Below are 21,138 nucleotides of genomic sequence, written 5' to 3'. Positions count from 1 at the left end.
GTTGCTTTTCCCCCTTTTTGTTGTGTGGGAGCTCAGGGTGTGACGCGGAGCAGAACTCGTGTATAGTGCAATATCTTGAGAGATGCCCGGTGCTTCACGTCGTGTTTCAGGTTTGCAGAGAGCGAGCGGAGGCTTCGACGTGGATGAACTGCGTGAGAAACGTTTGTAAAAAAGCTCTTAGACGGAAAGAAAACAGTGAATCAAAGATCCCAGACAACACGCTGCATCACATGTTCCTCCTGCTTCCAGTTTAGTTTCATGGTTCAGAATCAAGTTAAAGCTCGAGATGATTCCTCGTGTTCTTCAGGTGTCGTTCATCCTCAACATCCCCCCCCGCCCGCACCACACCACCATTTCAAAATGTCCAGTTGGTGAATGTGTCCTCAATACTGTTCATTGTTTAACTTAGCACTGTAAACATTCCAGTCCGACCCGACGAACCCCCTCAACAGCCAATGAAAACCACAACAGCTTTTAAAACCTGTTCATTGTGTTTGCATCCCTTTCACTTATAAGCATCTAAATTATATTAAAATATATATATCAACTGTATATTTGACTTTTTGTAAAATAAACCTAACCAAAAAAAAAAAACCATGACTCACATGAGAAGTTTGTGTGTTCTCTCTGTTGTCTTGTTCCTCTGGGACATCCTGTACCAGATAATGAGCCTGTGTTATGAACCAGTACCAGATAATGAGCCTGTGTGATGAACCAGTAACAGATATTTACTGGTCAGGTGACGTATAAGGCTGAGACTGATAAATGTGAATGTTCACACATGGTGTTTTAGTTCATCTCCTGGATTCACTCATGGAATCAAGATGTAACCAGAACAAATGAGGCCTCCACCATCACATAAGATGAGGAAGCTGCATCTTTTTAATTCTTATGGAGGGTTAATATGCTGCCGTTATTCATGGCTCTACTGATGGTTCATCATTTATTAAAGCTCAGTTATAAGACATTAACAAGAATAATGTTAGGGTCGTCAGATTATCAGACCTTTTTTTTCAGCAATATCGGAATTCAGTTCTCTGGGTACCACCGCTTCCTCCCACAGAACAAGGACATGCACGTTGACTGACTCGAATTGAACCCGCCTCTCGCCCAACATCGAGCTACGATTGGCTCCAGCTACACCACAACCTTAAAAAGGACCAGTGGTGTAGATAATGAAATGTTTTAATGAATGTGTGTGTGTGTGTGTTGAAGGTGCTGAAGGAAACAACAAGAAGCCCACAAAGCAATGCAACCACAGTACGCCATTCAGTTTTTAAAACTTTTTTATTGTTTTTTAATTTTTTTGCTCGTTTTTTAAATTATTTATATTATCTACAAAGTAAAAGTTTTAACTTAAAAGTTACATAAGGGTCAGGTGAGACGTGGGATCTGATCACCTCAGCCATCATAGTTTCATAAATAACGCTTCTCCCGTCCTCTGGGCTGCCAACACGTGTTCATTTCACAGGAAGCTTCTCGTCATGTTTCGTTGTTTTTTTTTTAGTTTGGTTAGAAACGTGTCAGGTAGTCTGGAAACAAACGCAGCACAAAGCAGCAGCAATAAACAGTAAGATTAATACTGTCTAAAAGTTGGAAGATTCTTTTTTTTTTTTTCCATAAACAAGGTGCAGACAAAATACAAGTTCCAGTTGAATTTTTCTTTCTCCGCTCTCACTGATTAGTTACTCTCTTTCTCTTTTTACTTGGCAAGCTGACTCAAATTTGCAATTTGGGACCCCTGAAAGTGTGTGTGTGGTTATTCTGTTTGTGTGCAAGAGTGTGTGTGTGTGTGTGTGTGTGTGTGTGTGTGTGTGTGTGTGTGTGTGTGTGTATCTGCTTGTGAACAGGGGTTAAATGGGAGGAGTCTCGTCCGTTAAAACTCTAGCTCGTTAAAACATGTCACTGCATCAACCTGTTAACATTCTCTTATTGCCTAGTCTTGGAGGGGGGGGGGGATAGAGGAAAGAGAAAAGCTGATGTGAAGCATGTCTGGTGAGGAAGGAGAGGGCGGGGCTCTCGTTCTCTTCATCGCCCGGTTATGGAGGCTCTGGTTGAGGAGCGCGGACGCAGAGCGGGTCCCTCGGCTCACTGGCGCCCCCTGTCTACAGCTGCTGCTGATGATGATGAGGCTGCACTGCAGAGACGAGACAAGATGGAGGGGAAATGTCAAGTCGGTGGATCGACCACAGCTGCACAGTAAAAAAGGTTTGGTCTCAACTTCTCTTTTTAAAAGTTTATGCCGTGATATTGATCTTTTTTTTTTTTTTCTTTTTCAAATTGTACAAAAACTAAAATTTAATCAAATGAATAAATATCTACAGGTCTCATAAAGGTTTACTCATGGACGCCTACATATACACATACTTATTATAAACAGCTGGTTAGATACCAGGTCATGCTTATCATGGATCTCCTTATTTTAGAGGGTAAGAAAACAACAAACAGGCTCATTCCACTCACATGATCTAGTTGATAAAATAAATATAGTGAAACGAACAGACCTTGTGGATGTGCCAGGTAGGAGAAATGTGTGGTGGATGAAACCGGGATGGGGTTGAGGGCGTTCTGAGGCATTTGGGGCTGCGGCCCCCCTGGAGGCCCCTGGGTGGCCATCAGCATCATTTGAGGGTGGTTAGGCGCCTGGTGGTGAGACTGAACTAAACCAGACTGCATATGGGCCTGAGTGTGTGTGTGAGAGAGAGAGAGAGAGAGAGAGGAAGTGAGACGGACAGAGAGACCAACAGATGGACTAGAGACGAGTTGTACAGCCCATATTCACAAATCACAACTTGCTTTGTGGGGGTTAAAAGGTGATAGAACTAATAACTACAATAATAATGTTTTACGACAAAACTATTCCTGTAAAGACAGAAAAATATACATTTAAAAAAACATTTCTGTTTTGCAATAATAAATGATCCCGGTTGGATGTGCACCATGTTCCTCCTTCAACTTACAATGTGGCCATGCTGCCAAAACTAATCCACTGCACTTGCAGCTTCCCCACCACCCGAATACAGTTTGACCCATTCATAAACACCTGCTGGACCCGAGCCCAGATTTCCTCCCTCCCACATTTAAAATCCCAAACAGGAAACACAGCCAATCTGATTACTTGGCTGGAGCTGTGGTGGAAGTGGTCTCCGGCCAGCTGATCGGAGGTTGTGACCTACCTGCTGCACGTGCGCCATGTGGTTGTGGTTGTAGCCGTGCTGCACCTGCTGCGGGTGGATATAGACCGTCTGCTGGGCAGAGGGGAACGATGCCTGGGGAGACTGAGGGTTGGGCCCTGGGGTCATGGAGGGGGGCGTGGGGGCCAAGGCTGAGTACATCTGCTGCTGTGGAGACTGGTTGGCCATGTGGAGGGCCTGGGCTGCTGCTGCAGCTACGACACGCAAAACACACACAGAGTGTTTCATTGAGAATATCCAGCTCCAAGTGACGATGTGCACAGTGACTGAAATGACTGGAGAAGGAAAATCAAAGCTTCCCATCGTAACGGACTCACCTGCAGCAGCCTGCGGGTGTTGTGGGTGCTGGACTGGGCTGGCTGATGGATGGTTGGGAGGACCCCCATGCTGTTGGGGACCACCCTGCTGGCCTTGGCCTGTAGGCGTGGCAGAGGGCTGCGGGTGCTGTGGGTGAGCGTGCAAAGTGGCACTGGGGTGGGGGTACTGCTGAGGCATCGGCCCTTGAGACACTTTGGGACAAAAATCAATGTTAGTAAGAAAATATGTTAAAACAGGACACGCAACACTGCCTGCACGTTGCATACTCAGGAAGCTACACAAGTGGTGGGCTGCCGTACCATACATGGTGTGTGTCTGCTCTGGGTACTGTGTAGTTGAAGAGGAGACGAGGCTGGGTTGGCCGTGTGTGGGTGGCCCCATCATCCTGGCACTCCCCTGCATTACTGGACTAAACACATGCTGCGCCTGGAGGACACACAAGGACAGAGAGGAGACGGACGATGACGGCATGCAACTCTCTTTGTTATCAACGATAATGTAGCATCAAGCATCAAATCAGCCAACGAACCCCAGGTCTGATCACAAGTTTATCAGATTGACATTTAACATTTTGCCAATTTTATAAAGTATTTTATTCAGGCAAGGTTCATATTCAAACAGTAATTAAGATGTCTGGATAAGTAAAATCTTTCAAAATGCTTGAGTGTAAGAAGAGTAGCTTCATTCTTTCGGAGTTCACTCCAGTTATATGCAGCACAGTTTGTGAACACTGTCCAAGTACCTAGAGGTTCAGCTCACAGTAAAATGAGCTGACACTGTACAAACAGTATTTAAATGTAACCAGAGAGCAGAGTAACCAGGCAGTTTTTACAGTGGAGCCTCATAAATAAACACTATATGATGCTTGTTCCTTCCTTCTGAGAGTATGAACAGTATCACCAGATTGATCTGGGTCAAGAGACAGGAGCCTGGATTCAGCTCCAATCAGAGGTGAGGAAACGCTGGCACCGTGCTGCCTCCACGTCACGCTGCCGGATCACGGGCACCGGCATGTGGTCGACGAGTGAGCGAGGAGGGATAAAGACTGCCAGCACTGATGGTACCAGAGTGACTGTAGTGGTCTCATGGGGATCGTATTAGAGAGCCCTCCTGTAATGAGCAATGCTGGATGTTCCTGCCGTTCTGACACCAGCAGCGAGGGATTCAATCTTACCTGCGATTGGTAGTGAGTCATCTGCTGGACCAGTGGCTGACTGGTGAACTGCTGCGGGCTGCAGGTGAAGTACTGGGCAGAATAGGCGGGGCTCTGTGCTACAATAGGCGGTCCTGCTGCCGTCACTGGGTGCATCATGGTGGGCGTGCCCTGCGGGTGGTGCTGGTCTGACCTCTGCTGGGGCATGTTGGGTACTGGAGGGTTCACGTTAATAGATTACATTAAAATCCGGTAAATCTAAAACTAAACAGAATCGCGGAGGAGTAAGAAAAACTACGACTTAGAAGAGGCAAATTATTACTGAATATAAACAGATTAGACTATTCCTAATAGGAAAGTCATTTCTGAAGCCTTTGAACTGGGAAATACTTTTCACTGATGCACATTATGTCAACTTCAATATCTAATATTTCCTGTATTACTTTTGTATAAATACTGCAGGGTGATGGTGTGCAATATTGTTTTCTATTATTGCTTTATTGTTTTCCTTCTGACACTATATATTCTATCACTTCTAATGTATTTTATTAGAGAAAGTAGTTTTTATTGTGCATGTTCAGCTCAGGGCCTAAAAAGCTTCTAAGTTTGATCAGTTTATCAATGAATCAACTGATGAGTCCTGACAGACTCAATGATGCTGGAGGAATAACTTTCTGACAGGTTTCAGTTTTTTCTTTTACTCCTCATCATGTCATTCATTGATCTGTAAATCCTGACTTAATGGTCTGTCTCTGAGTTAAGACATCAGGAGAAGCTTTCGTGAACAGAAACTCAACTAGATTTCAAACTGCCCCTCCTGTGTACTTTTCGGCAGACTAATTATAAAAGACACAAAACTAATTTGAAAAAACTCACTAGCCTAGCAACAGAACAGGAATTAAAACCCACATTGCGTTCACCTCCACTTGATATAAATTATTTCCCAGTTATTTCAATAAAAAAAAAATTAAAAAAAACCTGTAGCTTAAATAGAGAAGTTAATATAGTATTTCTCCCACAAAGATTTATGTATTTAGCTTCTGAGTGATGGAAAAAAAAGAGAAACTAGTGGGAGGGAACGAGGAAAGTTATGCTCACCTTTACCTGGTCTGTAGGGTTTAGACTGGCTGACGGTCATATGAGGCATCTGCACCTGGTACATAGCTGGAGACTGGAGGGGGGGCGGGAATGAAAACGGCAGATGGAAAAAAACAAGTTTACTCTCGGTCGTCTCAGGAGACTTAAGCATCACGTCTACATCAACAAGGACCAGCCCTCAAATAAAAAACAGGTGAATTGGTGCTTATCTGTACAGGACAACTCTAACTACGTGTGTGGGGGGCTGGACATCAACTATTCCACTTTAAACTGTTGCTTTAGCAGTAAACATAGAAATGAACATATTAAAATGTGCCTGTGAGGTTATGGGAATTAACTCTTACCTGGGGACACATGCATTTTCTCTGCCTGTCTATCATTGTGTGTTTTCTAATAAACCAAATGCTGCTCGTCATACTCTGTTCCTTAACTCGAGAATATCAAACAACATGCATTTCTATTGGAAACAGTACAGCAGCAAAAACAAAAGAGGCTTAACCTCCTATGAGCTTTCAGCCATTTGTTTGATAAACAGATGAAACCAATAGAAGTAAGATACAGGTTAAAGTGAATTGCAATAAGAAGTTGGCAAACCAACGTCTGATGAAATTATTTCAACAAGCAAGCAAAACATCTCAGAACTGATTGGGCTTTTAAAAAAAAAAAAGAAAAAGGATTTAAAAAATAGAAATCTTCACAAACCTTCCATATTATGCTTTTCTAATGGAGTGAGAGAGAGAGGAGGAGGAGGAGGAGGGGGAGAAAAGGAAAAAAGAACCACTCTTTAGTTGTTCACCAACGTATGTTATCTTTTACACGTGTCTGATGTTGGATCATCAAGTTTTTCTTAAACCAAAACAGGCAAAAAATATAGATTAATAACTTTCATAAAAAATGGGCTAAAAACTTTCAATAAGTGATGATTGAAAATCTTATTTTGACAACATATTGTATTGATATAATTCCTCCTTTCTTAAACATTTCTAAGCTTGTTTTACCTAAACAGTTTTTAAACGATTCAGCCCAAAAAAAAATTCAGACAAATTCAGGGGAAAGAAAAGTGACGACAAAGGATGCAAATATTTTGTATATCGATGTAAAAAGAAAAACAAGAACTGAAAAATCATGAGGTGTCCTCAAAAGATAAAATTAGAAAATAAATGCGAAGAAAATAAGAGATTAATCAAAGACAGAAAAAGAAAGAAAAATAAGAAATGATGACAAACATGTTAGGAAATGAAGGTGGTTAGTCATGGATTAGTTTTATACTGGTTCGGTGCTCAGGGTGATGATCTGAGTAGAGAAAAGTACATCTGTCATGCCAGCATGCAGCCGTGTGTCTCACCTGCACTCCCGGGCTGACGGGTGTGAGCGGATACATTTGGGGGAAGCAGACTGTCTGGCTGTAGACAGCCGGGGGCTGCTGGACGACAATGGAGGGGCTGGGCTGGCCCTGAGGACGAGGGGGTGTCGGGGTGTTGGCTGGTTTGGGCTGAGGAAGTGATTCATAAAAAGAGAGAAATTATAACAGTAGTGTAAAAATAGTCTTGTGTTATTTAAAGTGTGCAGTCTGGCAGCAGCAGAACACTGACCTGTTGATTGAACCTGGGTTTGAACTCGTTGGCGTTTGGGTTCAGGGTTGATTTTCTCACTTGACTGCAGGACAAGAAACAGTGAACAACTTAACATTGTAGGATCGGTCTGGATATATTTTTCTTATTGATATTGTGGTGGGTTTTCTGGCAGCACAATGTGTATGTGGGATAGAATACAGTACAATGTTCATACACTACAATGTTCACGGTCACAAATTAACATGTCATTCAGTGTAAAGGTGTCGTTTTCGGATGACAATGGAGCGTCAGTGTCACAGAGGAATAAAAATATCAGGCTGTGACTACACAAAAATACACACAGCACCTCCAGACTCCCCTCAAAATCACACCATCTCTTCCACTCACTCTTGAACAGCCTCCTTTTTCTCCTCCTTCTCTTCATGCTTGGCTCCACTGAATGTGGCCGTCGTCTGAACTCCCTGCGAGGCCACGTCCAGCCCTGCCCTCTTTAGATCTGGGGCTGAGGGAGATGGGGACAGAGCAGCAGGGCTGCCAGGCTTACTGGTGTTTGTGTTGGCAGAGGAAGGAGCAGGGGCACCCGCAGCAGTTCCAGCAGCAATCACTACAACACCCTCTTCATTGCCCTCCCGCGCCACGGTGGAGGTTTTGTCCAGGGGAAGGTCTTTAGGCTTGTCTGCTGGATCTCTGGGTGGCTTGGTCATCATCTGGTCAAAGGCGGGGTCTGGGTTTGAACTAGACTGCAACTTGAAGAGGGGAAATAAGAGAGGGAGTTGGAGGAGGTGGACACAAGCTCTAGATCAGCTTGATAAACCTGAGGTTACTTATATGAATGAAAGAGATACTCACCCTAAAATCTACACTAAATTTCTTTAAATTATCTATTTGTTTTCTGTGGTCTGGTGCCATTGAAGGGGGTCCTGGAAGAGAGGGAGATAAATTAGTAGGTTAGTCCCCAAAAAATATCGATCAGATTATGGCCCAATCTATTTTTAAGACAGCAAAAGAGCTAAAATTATATTACAATGACAGCTGAATAAACAAAAACAGGTGTCTCAGCAAATGGTCACTTCATCAGAATCCTGGTGATACATCTTCACAGAACTCTGACGCCTGACGCAGTCTTTTCTGAGGCAGATACTGCTGTCCACTGTACCTTTGCAGACTGGTCTGGGGATACTAGGCGAGCTCTCCAAGGGCTTGATGTTCTCCTTGTTTGCCGTGGGGGATGTTTGTCTCGTCTCCTGAACACGACACTCTTTTGCTAAACAGAACACAACATAAAATCAGAGCAAGCATTTGTGAACAATGCATCTGACAGTTACAGGAACCGCTGCAAAAAACATCACATCTGTGGACACACAAATCAAGTATTTCATATCATCCCTGGCATTCCCTATTCCCTCAGTCCTTATCTAAGAACATTTAACTTTTAAAGCTTACCATCTCCTGTTGGTGAGGCAACCATGTTGGGAGCAGGACAAGCAGCAGTAGGAGAGGAAGCTGATGTTGGTGTGACGACAGTTTCCACAGGAGCTGTTCCTGTCTGAGGTGACGGGAGGGAAGAGGAGCCAGGGGAGGCTCCACCCATGCTATTCTGACGAGGGGAGCGAGGTCGGTGAGCTGAGGACATCAGAAATAAAACTTTAATGATCAAAACAAACGCATCAAATTTATCCATCTTTGATTTACTAGCAAACATTGGAGGATACCTATTCAAAGTATAAGATGTTTTCTTAATAACATAATATGTGGAAAATTAGGAAATAACAATGCAGGGCCTTCACAGGTCATCCAGTGAGCCTGAAACATAATGACCTATTTCCCTTGCATGTATTTTCTAATGAGTTATTTTGTGTGTTCATGTTTGGAAATGTATCACGATAGAAGCACGTAACAAAGGAATAAAGAAAAAAGAAGGAAAGAACTGTTGTACCTCCGCTAACTACTGAAGACCATGTCCCTCCAGAGGAGCTGCTCCTACTTGGGGTAGTCACCGGGACCTCTCCGGGGGCATTGTGGGAAATTAAGTCCACTCCCGGAGGGATGCCAGTTGTCCGGCAAGGTGGCACTCTGTGAGCACGAGGTGTCCGCTGGGATTTGGGAGACATCCTGGGTGGACCTGTGGACAAAGACAGACAGAAGTCCATGAACAGACAGTGGAGGTAAAGTAAAGACCTAGAACAGTGTTTCCAACCGTCCCGCTGTGGTTTCTCTCTGTAGCTCCTCTGTGTCGCTCAAAAAAAACATCTGTGCTGATTACACCATAATCTAATGTTTAAGTATCACACCATACAGTTATGTTATTTGGTGGCATGCGTGTTAGTGGAGAAAGACCAGATCAAACACACCACACTTTTCAAATCACAACCGAGTGAAGTGAGAGATGAGGAACGAGAAACAGAGGAGAGAAGGTGAAGTGAAAACCCGTAATTAAATAATTCACTGTTTAGCAAAGTTTGTGCAGCAAAATTTCACTGATATACATTTGAAAAAAGTATTTACGTGATCTATAAATACTTGGACAGTGTAACTTATTATTTCCACGTATTCAGAGAGTAGAGTTTCATGTGTGTTTTAGAACAGTAACAAATACATCACCATGGAAGACGGTGGCGTGTCTATGACCCAAAAACATCTTGAATTAGAGATGCAACAGGCTTAAAATCTTTTAAGCCAAAGAGGTCAATGACAGAATGGCAGAAAAGTTAAATGACAAGTTAATCCTAAGGTTTATCTTAACTTATCAAATGTAAGAATTCCTGCACAGTCCATCCAGTACGGATGTAGAAACTTAAAGCTCTAACTACATATTTTAACCATGTGCTCATTGACATATTTCAAAGTCAATGTGCTGGAGAACAGAATGGGCCCCACAGATAATGTGACTAAAGCACGGTGTGTGTGAGAGAACCAACGGGTTACGTTGTTTTAGATAAGATATCCGTCAGTTCAAGCTCATTTGTGCATCTTTACTATGCTTCATTCAAATCTTTATCTAGCTTTCAATCCCTCAGCAGCCAAAGCGTTCCTTCTTTGTTATGCGCTTATATTGTCCTTAAGACTGCTGCTGTGGGAAAGTAGTTTAAAATCCTGTCGGTTTGTAGGCTTGACTCTTGCTACACAGAAAGCACAGCACACACCGTGATGCACCCACATGCCAAGATGAAACTGCCTGATGCACTGATGAAGGATCAGTTTTGTGGAAATCCTCACAATTTCTATATTGTGTGGAAATGACAAATCTGACCCCAAATCAGCCTGAAATGCAACTTCACCTATTTCTGTTATTGCACACTAGACCTGGGCAAATTTAATTTTGAAAGTAATTTCCATATTTTATTATTAAGACATTTTCAAACAGCTTTCAACATTTCGGGGATGTCAGTTCCACATGGGGCTCAATCCATCCACCTTCAACTCATGCTTTTGCCCAGGTCTACTCCACACTGATGTGGGTACCTTCTGAAGACATGCGTTTGGGCAGAGTGGAGGCTGGCGAGGTGGGCCCATGGTGGGAAAAGGAGGATGAGGAGGAGGGATAGGAGGGGTGGGATGAATGAGAGGGAGGCCTGGAGGGTCGAGAGGGGGGTCTGGAGGGTGGCCTGGTGGGCGTGGCCGCCCGAGGAGGCAGGGAGGAGGGGCCAGACTGGTAACGAGAGGGGGGGCGGGAGGAAGGAGACGGGCAGGGTGAGGGCCAATGGGATGAACCTAAGAGAGGGAAGGACAAATGATCAAGGATGACAAAGAGCAGATGATGAGCAGGTAAAGTGAGGAAAACAAAAGGTACAGCAGGAATGGAGAGAAGGGGGAGATTAATAAATATGAGACAGAATGGCAAGGTAGAAATAAAATGATTTAACTGACAAGTAAAGTACTATAAATATATTAAAAGATTTTAACGGCAACAACAAATATGGACGCCCTTAACCACAGTCACCACCCGTTCACATCAGTTAATCAGAGAAGATAGAAATTCCAGTCACTATAATCGCTCACTATCCAAAAAACTTTCAGTGGCAAGTAACATCATAGGTTTGTGTGTTGTGTTTATGTACTAACACGCACCTCCGTTAACAACCCTCTGGTCGGCTCCGGAGTTGGGACTGTAGTCGTGAGGTCCGGGTCGAGGGGTCGAGGGCCCGGCTGAGCCCTGAGCCAGACGAGGTGAATTCTGACGTCCTGGTCCCCAAGACATGGCTTCCCTGTTCCTCTGACCTGGAGGAATGTACTTGTTCTCCCTGCACACATGCACACACATACAGACACACCCAGACACACACACATGGAGGCAGATGGTTGAGTTAAATATATACAAGACAATAGTCAAGATAAAAAGGGGCAGAATTAATTCTACACTCTGTTATATTCAGCTAAGTAATTTTTAACAGCCAAAATGAGCATGTTTTCTTTTACTACCAGGGAAGTTATTTATTCTGAGAGCAGCTGCTGTCTGCTTAGTGGATCTGCTTTAACTGTTCGTCTTCCTTTCAGGCCGGAATAATATGCTTCTCAAGCCTGAGACCCATGTCTTCTCCAATCAGAATGCCTATATTTAGTTCATGTACTTGTGCTCTCATCCTTGCACTTATGCTCATACTAATATAAACAATATTGAAATAACCATAGTATATAAAACTGCTTATATAAAACTGCTGGTACTTAGATCCATTTCTGGCCATATTAAAATAACAGGCACTGGAAATGAAGAAGAAGTGTGTACCACACACATTTTTCCACTTGTTTCATAACTAACAAATTACCTGTGGGAGAAATCCACCCTCAAAGATGATAAATAGTCTCTGGTGATATTTATAGTCAGTTTTACTGCACAAACATGCTGTGACTTCTTAATAAAAGAGAGAAAGGAATATTTTATTAGATCACTTATCACAATTAGACATGAATGATTTATGTTCCAGACCTATAGGCAAGGAAGTTAACAATTAAGGCTGCTGACTCAGTTAAACTCTATGTCTTTGTGCTATGCAGTTAATAATAATATTTACAAGTGTAAAGCAAGGTTTACAAGGATACACTACATTCCACAATGGGAACATGAATGTTGCAGTGTTGTGCTGCTAAATTTTTAGAGGGAGCTAGTATTGAAGCACATTCAAAGAGTCAGTTAACAACAATGAGGATGTTGTATGAGACGTATTTATTGACCCGAAGTTTTTAAGTGTCTCCTGGTCTCACCTGCTGCTAAGCGTGTGAGGCTCCCTCTCCCCTCGAACCACTGCAGTGTATTTCTCCTCCTCGGAGCGTTCATCATTCTCCAGGGCCACGCGGGCCTTGTATGTGGCACTGGCCTCAATCTCCTCGGCCAGCTGGGAAGCACGCGCTTCCCTCTTGAGGAACTCCTCCGAGTTGTCCCGCTCCAGGGGGACCCTGGGAAACAAGCTCAGGTCAGACAAGCACAGCAGGGTGATGGAGTGACGAGAAACAAGCCGATTCTAAGTTTGACTTGTCGTTAACAGAGGCACAGTAAAGGTTAACGACCAGAGATATTTAAAATTACATCCAGAAAACCCATTGCTTAGTTTTAAATAAATCAAATGTATTAACAGTGAAGACAGCAACTTACGTATATGTGGAGAGGCTGCTGTCATATGTAGACATCACTCCATACTTCTCCTCATTGTACTTGAACATGTCATTGGGGTCCCACCCATTTGACTGAAATGAAGAGGGAGGGAGGAGCAAAGAAAGTGACATCATTTCAAAAAAGGTCTGTACAAAAATGATCAATGCTGTCGACCGAATGAAATATCCTCTGTACTACTTTCACTGTCCAATCTACAAGTCATCATATGGCCTCTGAGGCTTTAGTTCTAAAGTACAGCATCAAATGTGTCTGTCTTCTTACCACATCTGTATCCAGAGACTCTAGGCTGTCAGAGTTGTGGGTCTCTCCACCATCCCAAGGCTCTAGATCTTTCTCTTTGTGCTCGCCATTGATCCTACTGCTCACTGCTGCATCTGTGAAGTTGTCTGCGACGCACACAAAGAATACACATTTGTGTACAGCAGACTGCTGCACACAAGCACACACATCCAGAAACCAACACAGAGAGGAGCCCAAAGACGGGATGCAGTCCTACTCCTGCATTTTCACTGTTTATGCAGGGAAGCGCTCATGCCTCAAGAGCTTCTGCCACCAGCTCTGAAGATATTTAATGGAGGTATTGGAGGTTCACCAGGCACACCCACTCACAACAAGACATGGGTCCAACTGGATTGGGAGAATAAATCCTTTCAAAAAAATTTGAGCTATTGCTTGAACTGGCCTTGGTAAAGCTAACAGAGATAAATCGTTCTGACAGTGTATGAATCCAGCCTCGTAAAGAAAGGGAAAAAAATAATCCTCAATCACTTTCTTAGCTTGTGTCAGAATCTACAAATTAAAGAATTATTGGCTGACCTTCATCAGGAATTTGAAGTATGACAGTGTCTACAATGCCCAACTTCCCCCCCCACTTCATTTATTATGCATCGCCCTTGGGCCGCATTTTGAAAGCCGACTTTCACATTTAAAAAAGTCTCACTACTTGATAGTCCAAACTTTCAGGACCATAAGTAAACTCACAGAATAATTTTGTTAGCTCAACTAAAACCAGGGACAGGCATGCTCAAAGAAAACCTTCAATTATGTTTGAAAGGAAATCTAATCTCAGGTCAGCCCAAGTCTGCTCTCACTTTCTCAAAGCTGGCATCAATGGACTATGTGCACAAAGCACATCAGCCACCTGGAGTTACATAACTCAGCCATCCCAACTCATCTCACAACACAAAGTGTATTTTAGTGTTTCTAACATGAAACTGGTCCAGAATGTTCGACTGGCATCTCAGAAACAGTTGGGCTAACAGGCCTGAATTATATTAGTAGAGGTGGTTGGTATGCACACAGTCCATCGAGGGTATTGTACATAACATGAGGAAAAATGACAAGTCAAATGTGAGCATAGTGAGGGGGTAAAGCAAACATGCATTTAGATTGCAGTCTTTTTATATGACCTTAAAGCACTTCAGGGCCAAACCAAATCAAGAAATCATGACAACTTGATTTTAAATACCATGCTAAGACATAAAATTGAGTTGGTAGTGTTCATAAGGAGTTTTCAAGCTGTTGCTTTCAATGGAATTAAAGAAAGAATGTTTAGAATTTCCCCTCTTCCATCTGACTGTGATTTGACCTGAGTTCTAGTCGAGTAAGATTTGAAATCAAGTGCTGCAGCAAAATCTCATGTTTAGGAAAATAAAATAATGCTCTGAGAAATAAGATTAAACAAAAAAAATCCTTACTATTCTAGTTGCATATGCACAAGCCTCAATTGTGCTTGGATCTAAATAAAAGTTAACATGTCAGTTTAAAACAAAAACTACTGCTAAAAACAACTAACAAAATGGAATTGGTGTAAGTTGACTACTTTAAACATTTAACACAAGTAGCTGTACATTTTTCACAGATTCAATATAAGTAAGCATAAGGCCATATGCTTACGTATGATGTCCATGGCTTCAATAGTGAGCCCATGCTAACATCTAATTAAAAGCTCAACGGTTAAGTGATGGGGAAAGAGAAAACTCTTCCACCGAAAGCAACATCCTGTCTGAAGATTACAAAAAGGGATCTGGTGAAAACATGGAGCAAGACTGACCTGCATCCGATATTGAATTGTTATTTTTAGGTTGTATGAAAGTCAGTGATACTCAAATTCAATCACCAAATTGGATTTCAAATGTAGCAGGAGGACAACAGATCAGGCCCAAGACTTGCAGATTCAAAATTATTTGAGTTTGATTTTGAGCTTATAATGCATGTGTGTCTGAGTGCATTACAGAGAAGTGCGAGAGGAGAAAACAGCCATATATTACCTGTATCAGAGGAGACTAGACCATTGGAGAGGAGAGACAGACAGATGACACACAGTCAGAAGATGGACTGACAGATAGAATGACTGACTGCCGATCACACCAACAGTTGAATTCCTATTCAACAATTCTTGGATGTGGATCAATGAGGTGTGAGGAGAATTGCAAAAAGTGAAGTATGTTTCCATTTTTACAACTCGAGTAGAGTTCTCATGGTTTTATGTCAAGCCGTGTCTAGCAAACTCCACATGTCCCCTTTGTATATAAAAATTGGTGAAAAACATATGTACCTTCCAAATAAAAACTGCGAAAATAATATTTTTTTCTAAAACACTGAACTCAAATGTCTTGTTGACCATGTAACAATATCACTAATAATGGAGATGGTGCTTTGGATGCCATACTTTTGTGCAAAACTTTCCAGTCAGTCCACATTTGTTAAACTTAACCAGATAAGATATTTGATCCAGAAAATAATCCCTCCCACACAGTTGATTATCGTTCAAAGGAGAACTGAATGGGCCAAGATGAATGAGAGGAAGGAGACTCATTCAGACTTTATTGAGTGTCCTTGCTGCGCCAGGGCAACCTTCCGACCAATCAGCAGATCAAATTAGTCTTCAATGGCTGAGCAATCAGAGCACACGCACAAGATTTAACTCGTGGCAAAGCCTTTGACATCAAGGTGGTGAATACAAACTGAAGATCAATATGTTGTATGCATGCACTGATTGGCATTAACGGGGACATTTGTTTATTTTTGGGTGTGTGAAATGAATACAAAGCCACAAACTCAACTACTTAGAATATGTCCGTTTCATATGTAGTATGTGCAGTACTTAGTATGTACACAACTAGGCATATAAAGACTGCAGTTTGTGTACCTAGATCAAATCAACATGAATGCGCTCAGTACCTTTCTTGGCGAAACTCAGGTCAACATCTTTGAAGGTCACCACTACCACATCTGAGGCCTTGAAAATGATGCTCTCCACAATATCCTCTTTCCTGGGGCCTATGCTCGGCTCAGGGCTCTTACTGTGGGCTGCATCCAACACCAGGTCACACTGAGGGGGAAAGTTTGGTGAAACAGGATTAAAGGGGAATCTGAAATGTAGCAAAAGCCCCATCTACAGATAAGATTAAGAACCATGTGACATTAAGGGGCGAGACCATGCAACACTGTAACTGTGTTGCATTTTTATAAGTAATTGATCTTTTAAATAAATCTATTAAGCAAAACTGCCAAACATTATCTGGTGCCAGCTTCAAATGGAGGATCTGCAGTTTTTCTCTATGTTATATTAAACATATAATAATATAAATTATCTGTTGGTTAGACAAAAAAAGAAACGTGTAGAGGTCACCATGGCCTCTGGAAGTCGTCTTTCCCCATTTTATGGCATTTAATACACTTGACAAAGCAATTGATCAAAAATGAAGATTAATGGAATTAACCCCATTCAGCACAAAACGGTCTGATCGATTGACCCATTTGGAGTTTGACTGCAATGAAAACCTGCAATCTGGGCCCAGCATATAACATCAACTACAAGAAATCCTTTGAAGGGTCTTCACTGAGCATCATATATGATCTCAAATTTTACTTAAATTTCAATTGAGTTATGCTCATTCAAAATACAGTCACACTTGATGGAGGCGCTTCTCAGTTGACATGGAAGCGGATAAGACCATAAATATACTCAAAACAAGAAGTTACAATACTACAACTTGTATAATACTATTGAGGAAAACTGAAAACACAACTGCTGAAAACAAACTACATCTTTGAGAAACGTCATACAGAGGGGAGGGTGAATACAGGTTTGACTGCTCAGCTTGCACACTGTGATAATAGAAGCCAAATGTGATGCTTTGTTTTGGTCTCAGAACAAAGCGGTGTGTTTGCCTGTGCAGGCACACCAAATTCAATTTCTCCTGGAGTATAAGGCAAGCCTTACAATCTTTCAAAGGGTTGGGGATAAAAAGATACATAAATACCAGTGAGGTTTTGTGTGAAAACAGGGAATAATGTCCGTTAATGGCATCTCATCAAGAACGGAAGTAAAAAGCACATGAACTGGACAGAAAACAAACCTCCACCTTGCCTCAGGTTAAGCTTTTCACTTGTGCAAAATGAAATTTTCCCCAAAGGAGAAAGATTGGGGAATACTTCGACCTAAAAAGGAAGATGAAGCTGCCAGCCATAAAAGGAAAAGTGGAATGGGTGATCTTTGTTGAAGCCACCTCAGGGGTGATGTTGCTACCGACTGCTGGCAGGGCACTAGCATACCAGCACAGTTAACCGTAATCATTAGTACGGCTATTGAGGAAATAACAAATCTAGCTCCAGATTACCTATTAAGAACATCGCACTGTGTGTGATCCTTACCTCTGGACCATATGTCTTAAAGACTCCTTCATAGACTGCACCATCTTTCACTTTTAGCTCACACTTGGTCCCCTATAAATAAAAAAGGCTATCATTATTCACTGTATGCAACACGCGGTCATTCAATAAAGTGTCAATGTCAATTTAGACAATTCCACCCCCCCCCAAAAAAGGCAGGTTCAGAGACCCATCTGCTGCAAGACGGACAAATGATTGATCAATCTCTGCTTTGTTTATGCAACCAGCTGTCTCTACAAATCACAGACTTTGTTTATTGCAGCATAGACATTTTGAAGGAGCAGCATGTGGTGAAAGACAGACTGCAGTGCATGCTGCTGTTGTTACTAATTCATTTACATTAAGCATGATTTACATCAGCCATTTCAGACTAGGTTTTCTGTAACCATGCTCTTTCCTCTGTGCATTACGGTAAGTACGTTTAAGACTAAATTTAGCACATACTAGACATATGTGGAACCTCATCCCAAAAACATAACAAGATACACACAGCAAACATACCACAACTGAAGTCAAGACATGGACCATCCTCATATTTGCATATACACCATTGAAAATGACCTAAAGAAAAGAAACACTGTTAACTTCTGAAGTTTCCCATTTGCAAAGAAAATGGGTGTTAAATAGGCTCTCACGGCCATTTTAAACAAATAAGATTTAAAATGCATAACAATAAGAAAAACAAATCCAATCCCTGAATGTCTCTCGGGTCCATGTTTTTCAACTTTTAACCCTCATTAAATACCTTACAAAAACACGATATTCTATCCAAATGACTGCACCAAATTAACAGAAGAGGCATTATTCCCTTGTGTCAATTCTCAAAAAACAACCTCTCTTTAGATCAAATAATGTACGCAGGTATACCCAACTAATAGTGATACACGTCCATGTTTAATAAGCCTTTTCTCACTAACTAATGGGAATTAGAAAGCTACTTACTGCTGCAGGACCTTTACCACTGTGTCTTCCCCTGAAAGGGAAAAAAAAAAACGGCATTGTTAGACTCGCCATCATTAACACTGAACATCGTGCTTGCATATCGAAACCGAGGCTCGCGGAAAAATCTCATGAGGTGATGGTGTAAATTCTTCAGAGAGAACAGAGCTGCTGTTGCACATGTTAAAGAGGGAAAGCCCAGAGAAATCATCTTCCAACATGAATTATACAATTTAATCTGCACTGAAAGGTCTTCTGAATGCAAATCCATTACACGTGTTTAAGGCAATGTAGATTCTGATGTTTTCCCACAGATTCCAGGGGCGGAAAAAAAAAATGTGTTTGAGTAGCTGCCAGCCAAATACTCTGAAGCCTACAATTTTTTTCCCAAGCATGTCCTAAAATGCACCTTGTTCAACTGCTGGCACAAGGCCAGGCATTCTCACTTGATCCAGTGTGGGCAATGGCCACTTTCCCTACATTATGATTCCTGTGGTACATGGAGCAAAAGCTGGACTTGATCACACTCAGAATCCTCCACATTAAAACAAATTTAATCCGATTTATTTAGAAGGGAAATGAGCTGTTTTTTGTTTTTTTTGCATGCGTGAGTCCGACTCGGAGCTCATCCATTCTTTCCACACCATCTTCTCACGACCTTAATAGATGGAACCTACGCAATGAATGGACACGCTGTCCTAGTGACCGGCGAACAGAAGCACTGGCCACATTTTTTTTTTTTTTTTAAACCGAGAGAAAAGAAATCCGCTTGCAGCCCCCGTGCACTGTCAGTGAGCGTTAGCTTGATCTCGGGAGGACATGTGCAGAAATGTCATGTTTCAAGGACACTATTTCACACGGGCCACGTCAAGGTTGAAATCCCGTCGGTGTGTAAATGCCACTTCTCCTCCACAACCCGCCCCTCTTCTTCGGAGTCCGTGCGCCCACACGCGTTTTTTTCGCCCGTTTTCTTGGCAAAGCCTTTGCAGCAATGTTGCGGTAACGCTCCGAGGCAACATGACAGTCGAGTGAACACACACATGCACACACGCACACGCACACACACGAGGCTGGAAAGTGACCAGGCTGCGTCCCCGTTATAAAAGCGAATGAGGCAAGTGCACTGAATAACAAGCATGGGGCTGTCAAATGGCTAATTAACGCTAGCTAGGTTGACTACGAGCTGGGAGTAAACTGGCACCACGGACACACACAACACACAACACACACACGCAGGGGAAGATGTTAGTGCTAACAAACATGTCGGAATACATCACCACAGAGAAACACGAGGCATTTTTATTCAGCGTGCACTACGTCACGTCGAAGTTGCAACACGATTAAAGGGAGCAGCCAGGCCTCGCTAGCTAAACTGCAGAGCGTTACGCTGGGTGACCAACGCGTCGCAAGGCCCACGAAACGCTCTCAAACACGGACTGCTTTCTGCTTTTCCACCCTAATGTCATCTCCCCAAACCGCCACCGTTCAACGCGGTGGTGTCCGGGGGCTCAAATTCGAGCCCACGACCCCACCGCCGATGCGTTTTTATTTCGCTAGGTTAACGGTTTCAAAGTGACAGACCTGCCCAGATTCTGTCGTCCCCCGCCGCTTCCTCCGGCTCCAGGGGCAGGGGCACCAGCGGCGCTGCCACCGCCGGGCTTGCTGCGATTTCCACCGGCCTTCATTGACATGGTGATCCCATAAAAGACGGCGTCTTAAAACGACCAGCTTCACGCCGCAACCTCTCGGACGACAAGACGGGCGTGTGGTGGCGTGACAGCTCGCTAGCGTTAGCGAACCGGAGACCAAGCTAGCTGGCGGGCTAATATGTAGCGAGCCTCCCGAGGAAGATGCGCTGCTAAGTGGCTAGCTGGCTAACGGTGGCTAGCGAAATTAGCAATCCGTACATCTGCTATTAAGACAAAAAAAGAATGAAATTTAAAAGAGACAACACGTGCCAATCGCTCGTCCCAAACAAACGGGGGCGTTACAGCCCTTGTCGGTTCGTTGTGTGACTCTGACAAAAAAATGCAATTATCTCAAAATAGGGTTTACTGCTATCTCGGGTTCGTTCCGTTGCTAACAGCAAAAAGACCAAAACAGTCTGAAAGGGGACAAAAACCAGCGGAGGGATATTTGAAAGACGCAAGGGCTCGTAATAACCTCACGCAGCGGATCAAAAACTCCCCCTCGCTGTGTTCGTTGACAACCACCGACACGATGCAAAAATATTAACGTTGTGTTATTTCGTCTGAGCCGCCGATAGAAGAATAAAGGAACTCGTCTGTTTGCAACGAGCGCAGCTGCAACGCGGCACTACTTTCAGGAAGTCCGCGAAAACCTCGATAGGTGTTTGGAGGCATCCATCCACGTGAGCCGGCGAACATACTTGACACACGTAGCGCACACGGGCAGACACATTAGTTACATACTGACTGTTTGTGCACGTCGACTGCACAATAATTAACACACAATGAGTTTGATCAAGTCACAAGATAACGATGACGCTGTGATCCGAGTAACGTCATCCTGCGAATGACTGATCTCACCACCACCATCCTCATAAAGCACAAGAGT

General features: G+C 43.0%; 1 protein-coding gene across 9 annotated transcripts; it reads right to left on the bottom strand.

Moving 5' to 3' along the window:
• Positions 1–1,268: 1,268 nt before the first annotated feature.
• On the bottom strand, positions 1,269–20,980 carry atxn2 (ataxin 2). 9 transcript variants are annotated; one of them, XM_034597012.1, is made up of 26 exons: positions 20,143–20,857; positions 18,565–18,595; positions 18,124–18,183; positions 17,605–17,676; positions 16,129–16,279; positions 15,216–15,230; positions 13,207–13,331; positions 12,925–13,016; positions 12,537–12,728; positions 11,406–11,578; positions 10,800–11,048; positions 9,274–9,459; positions 8,781–8,960; positions 8,494–8,601; positions 8,187–8,257; positions 7,725–8,083; positions 7,356–7,419; positions 7,109–7,255; positions 6,466–6,483; positions 5,764–5,836; positions 4,687–4,880; positions 3,812–3,938; positions 3,512–3,703; positions 3,177–3,388; positions 2,505–2,682; positions 1,269–2,137 (listed from the first exon to the last, which is right to left on the bottom strand). In XM_034597012.1, exons 1-26 carry the CDS (start codon positions 20,250–20,252, stop codon positions 2,106–2,108), a joined length of 3,411 nt encoding a protein of 1,136 aa, XP_034452903.1. In that variant the 5' UTR covers positions 20,253–20,857; the 3' UTR covers positions 1,269–2,105. The 9 variants fall into 9 exon arrangements, with proteins under 9 accessions (XP_034452903.1, XP_034452904.1, XP_034452905.1 ...); XM_034597013.1 differs by having other exon boundaries at positions 5,770–5,836; XM_034597014.1 differs by lacking the exon at positions 15,216–15,230 and having other exon boundaries at positions 20,143–20,980.
• Between the last annotated feature and the right edge of the window lie 158 nt (positions 20,981–21,138).

This window comes from Hippoglossus hippoglossus, chromosome 9 (assembly GCF_009819705.1).
Source record: "Hippoglossus hippoglossus isolate fHipHip1 chromosome 9, fHipHip1.pri, whole genome shotgun sequence".
NCBI classification, from domain to species: domain Eukaryota; kingdom Metazoa; phylum Chordata; class Actinopteri; order Pleuronectiformes; family Pleuronectidae; genus Hippoglossus; species Hippoglossus hippoglossus.
This window is presented reverse-complemented; position numbering and strand designations above follow the sequence as displayed.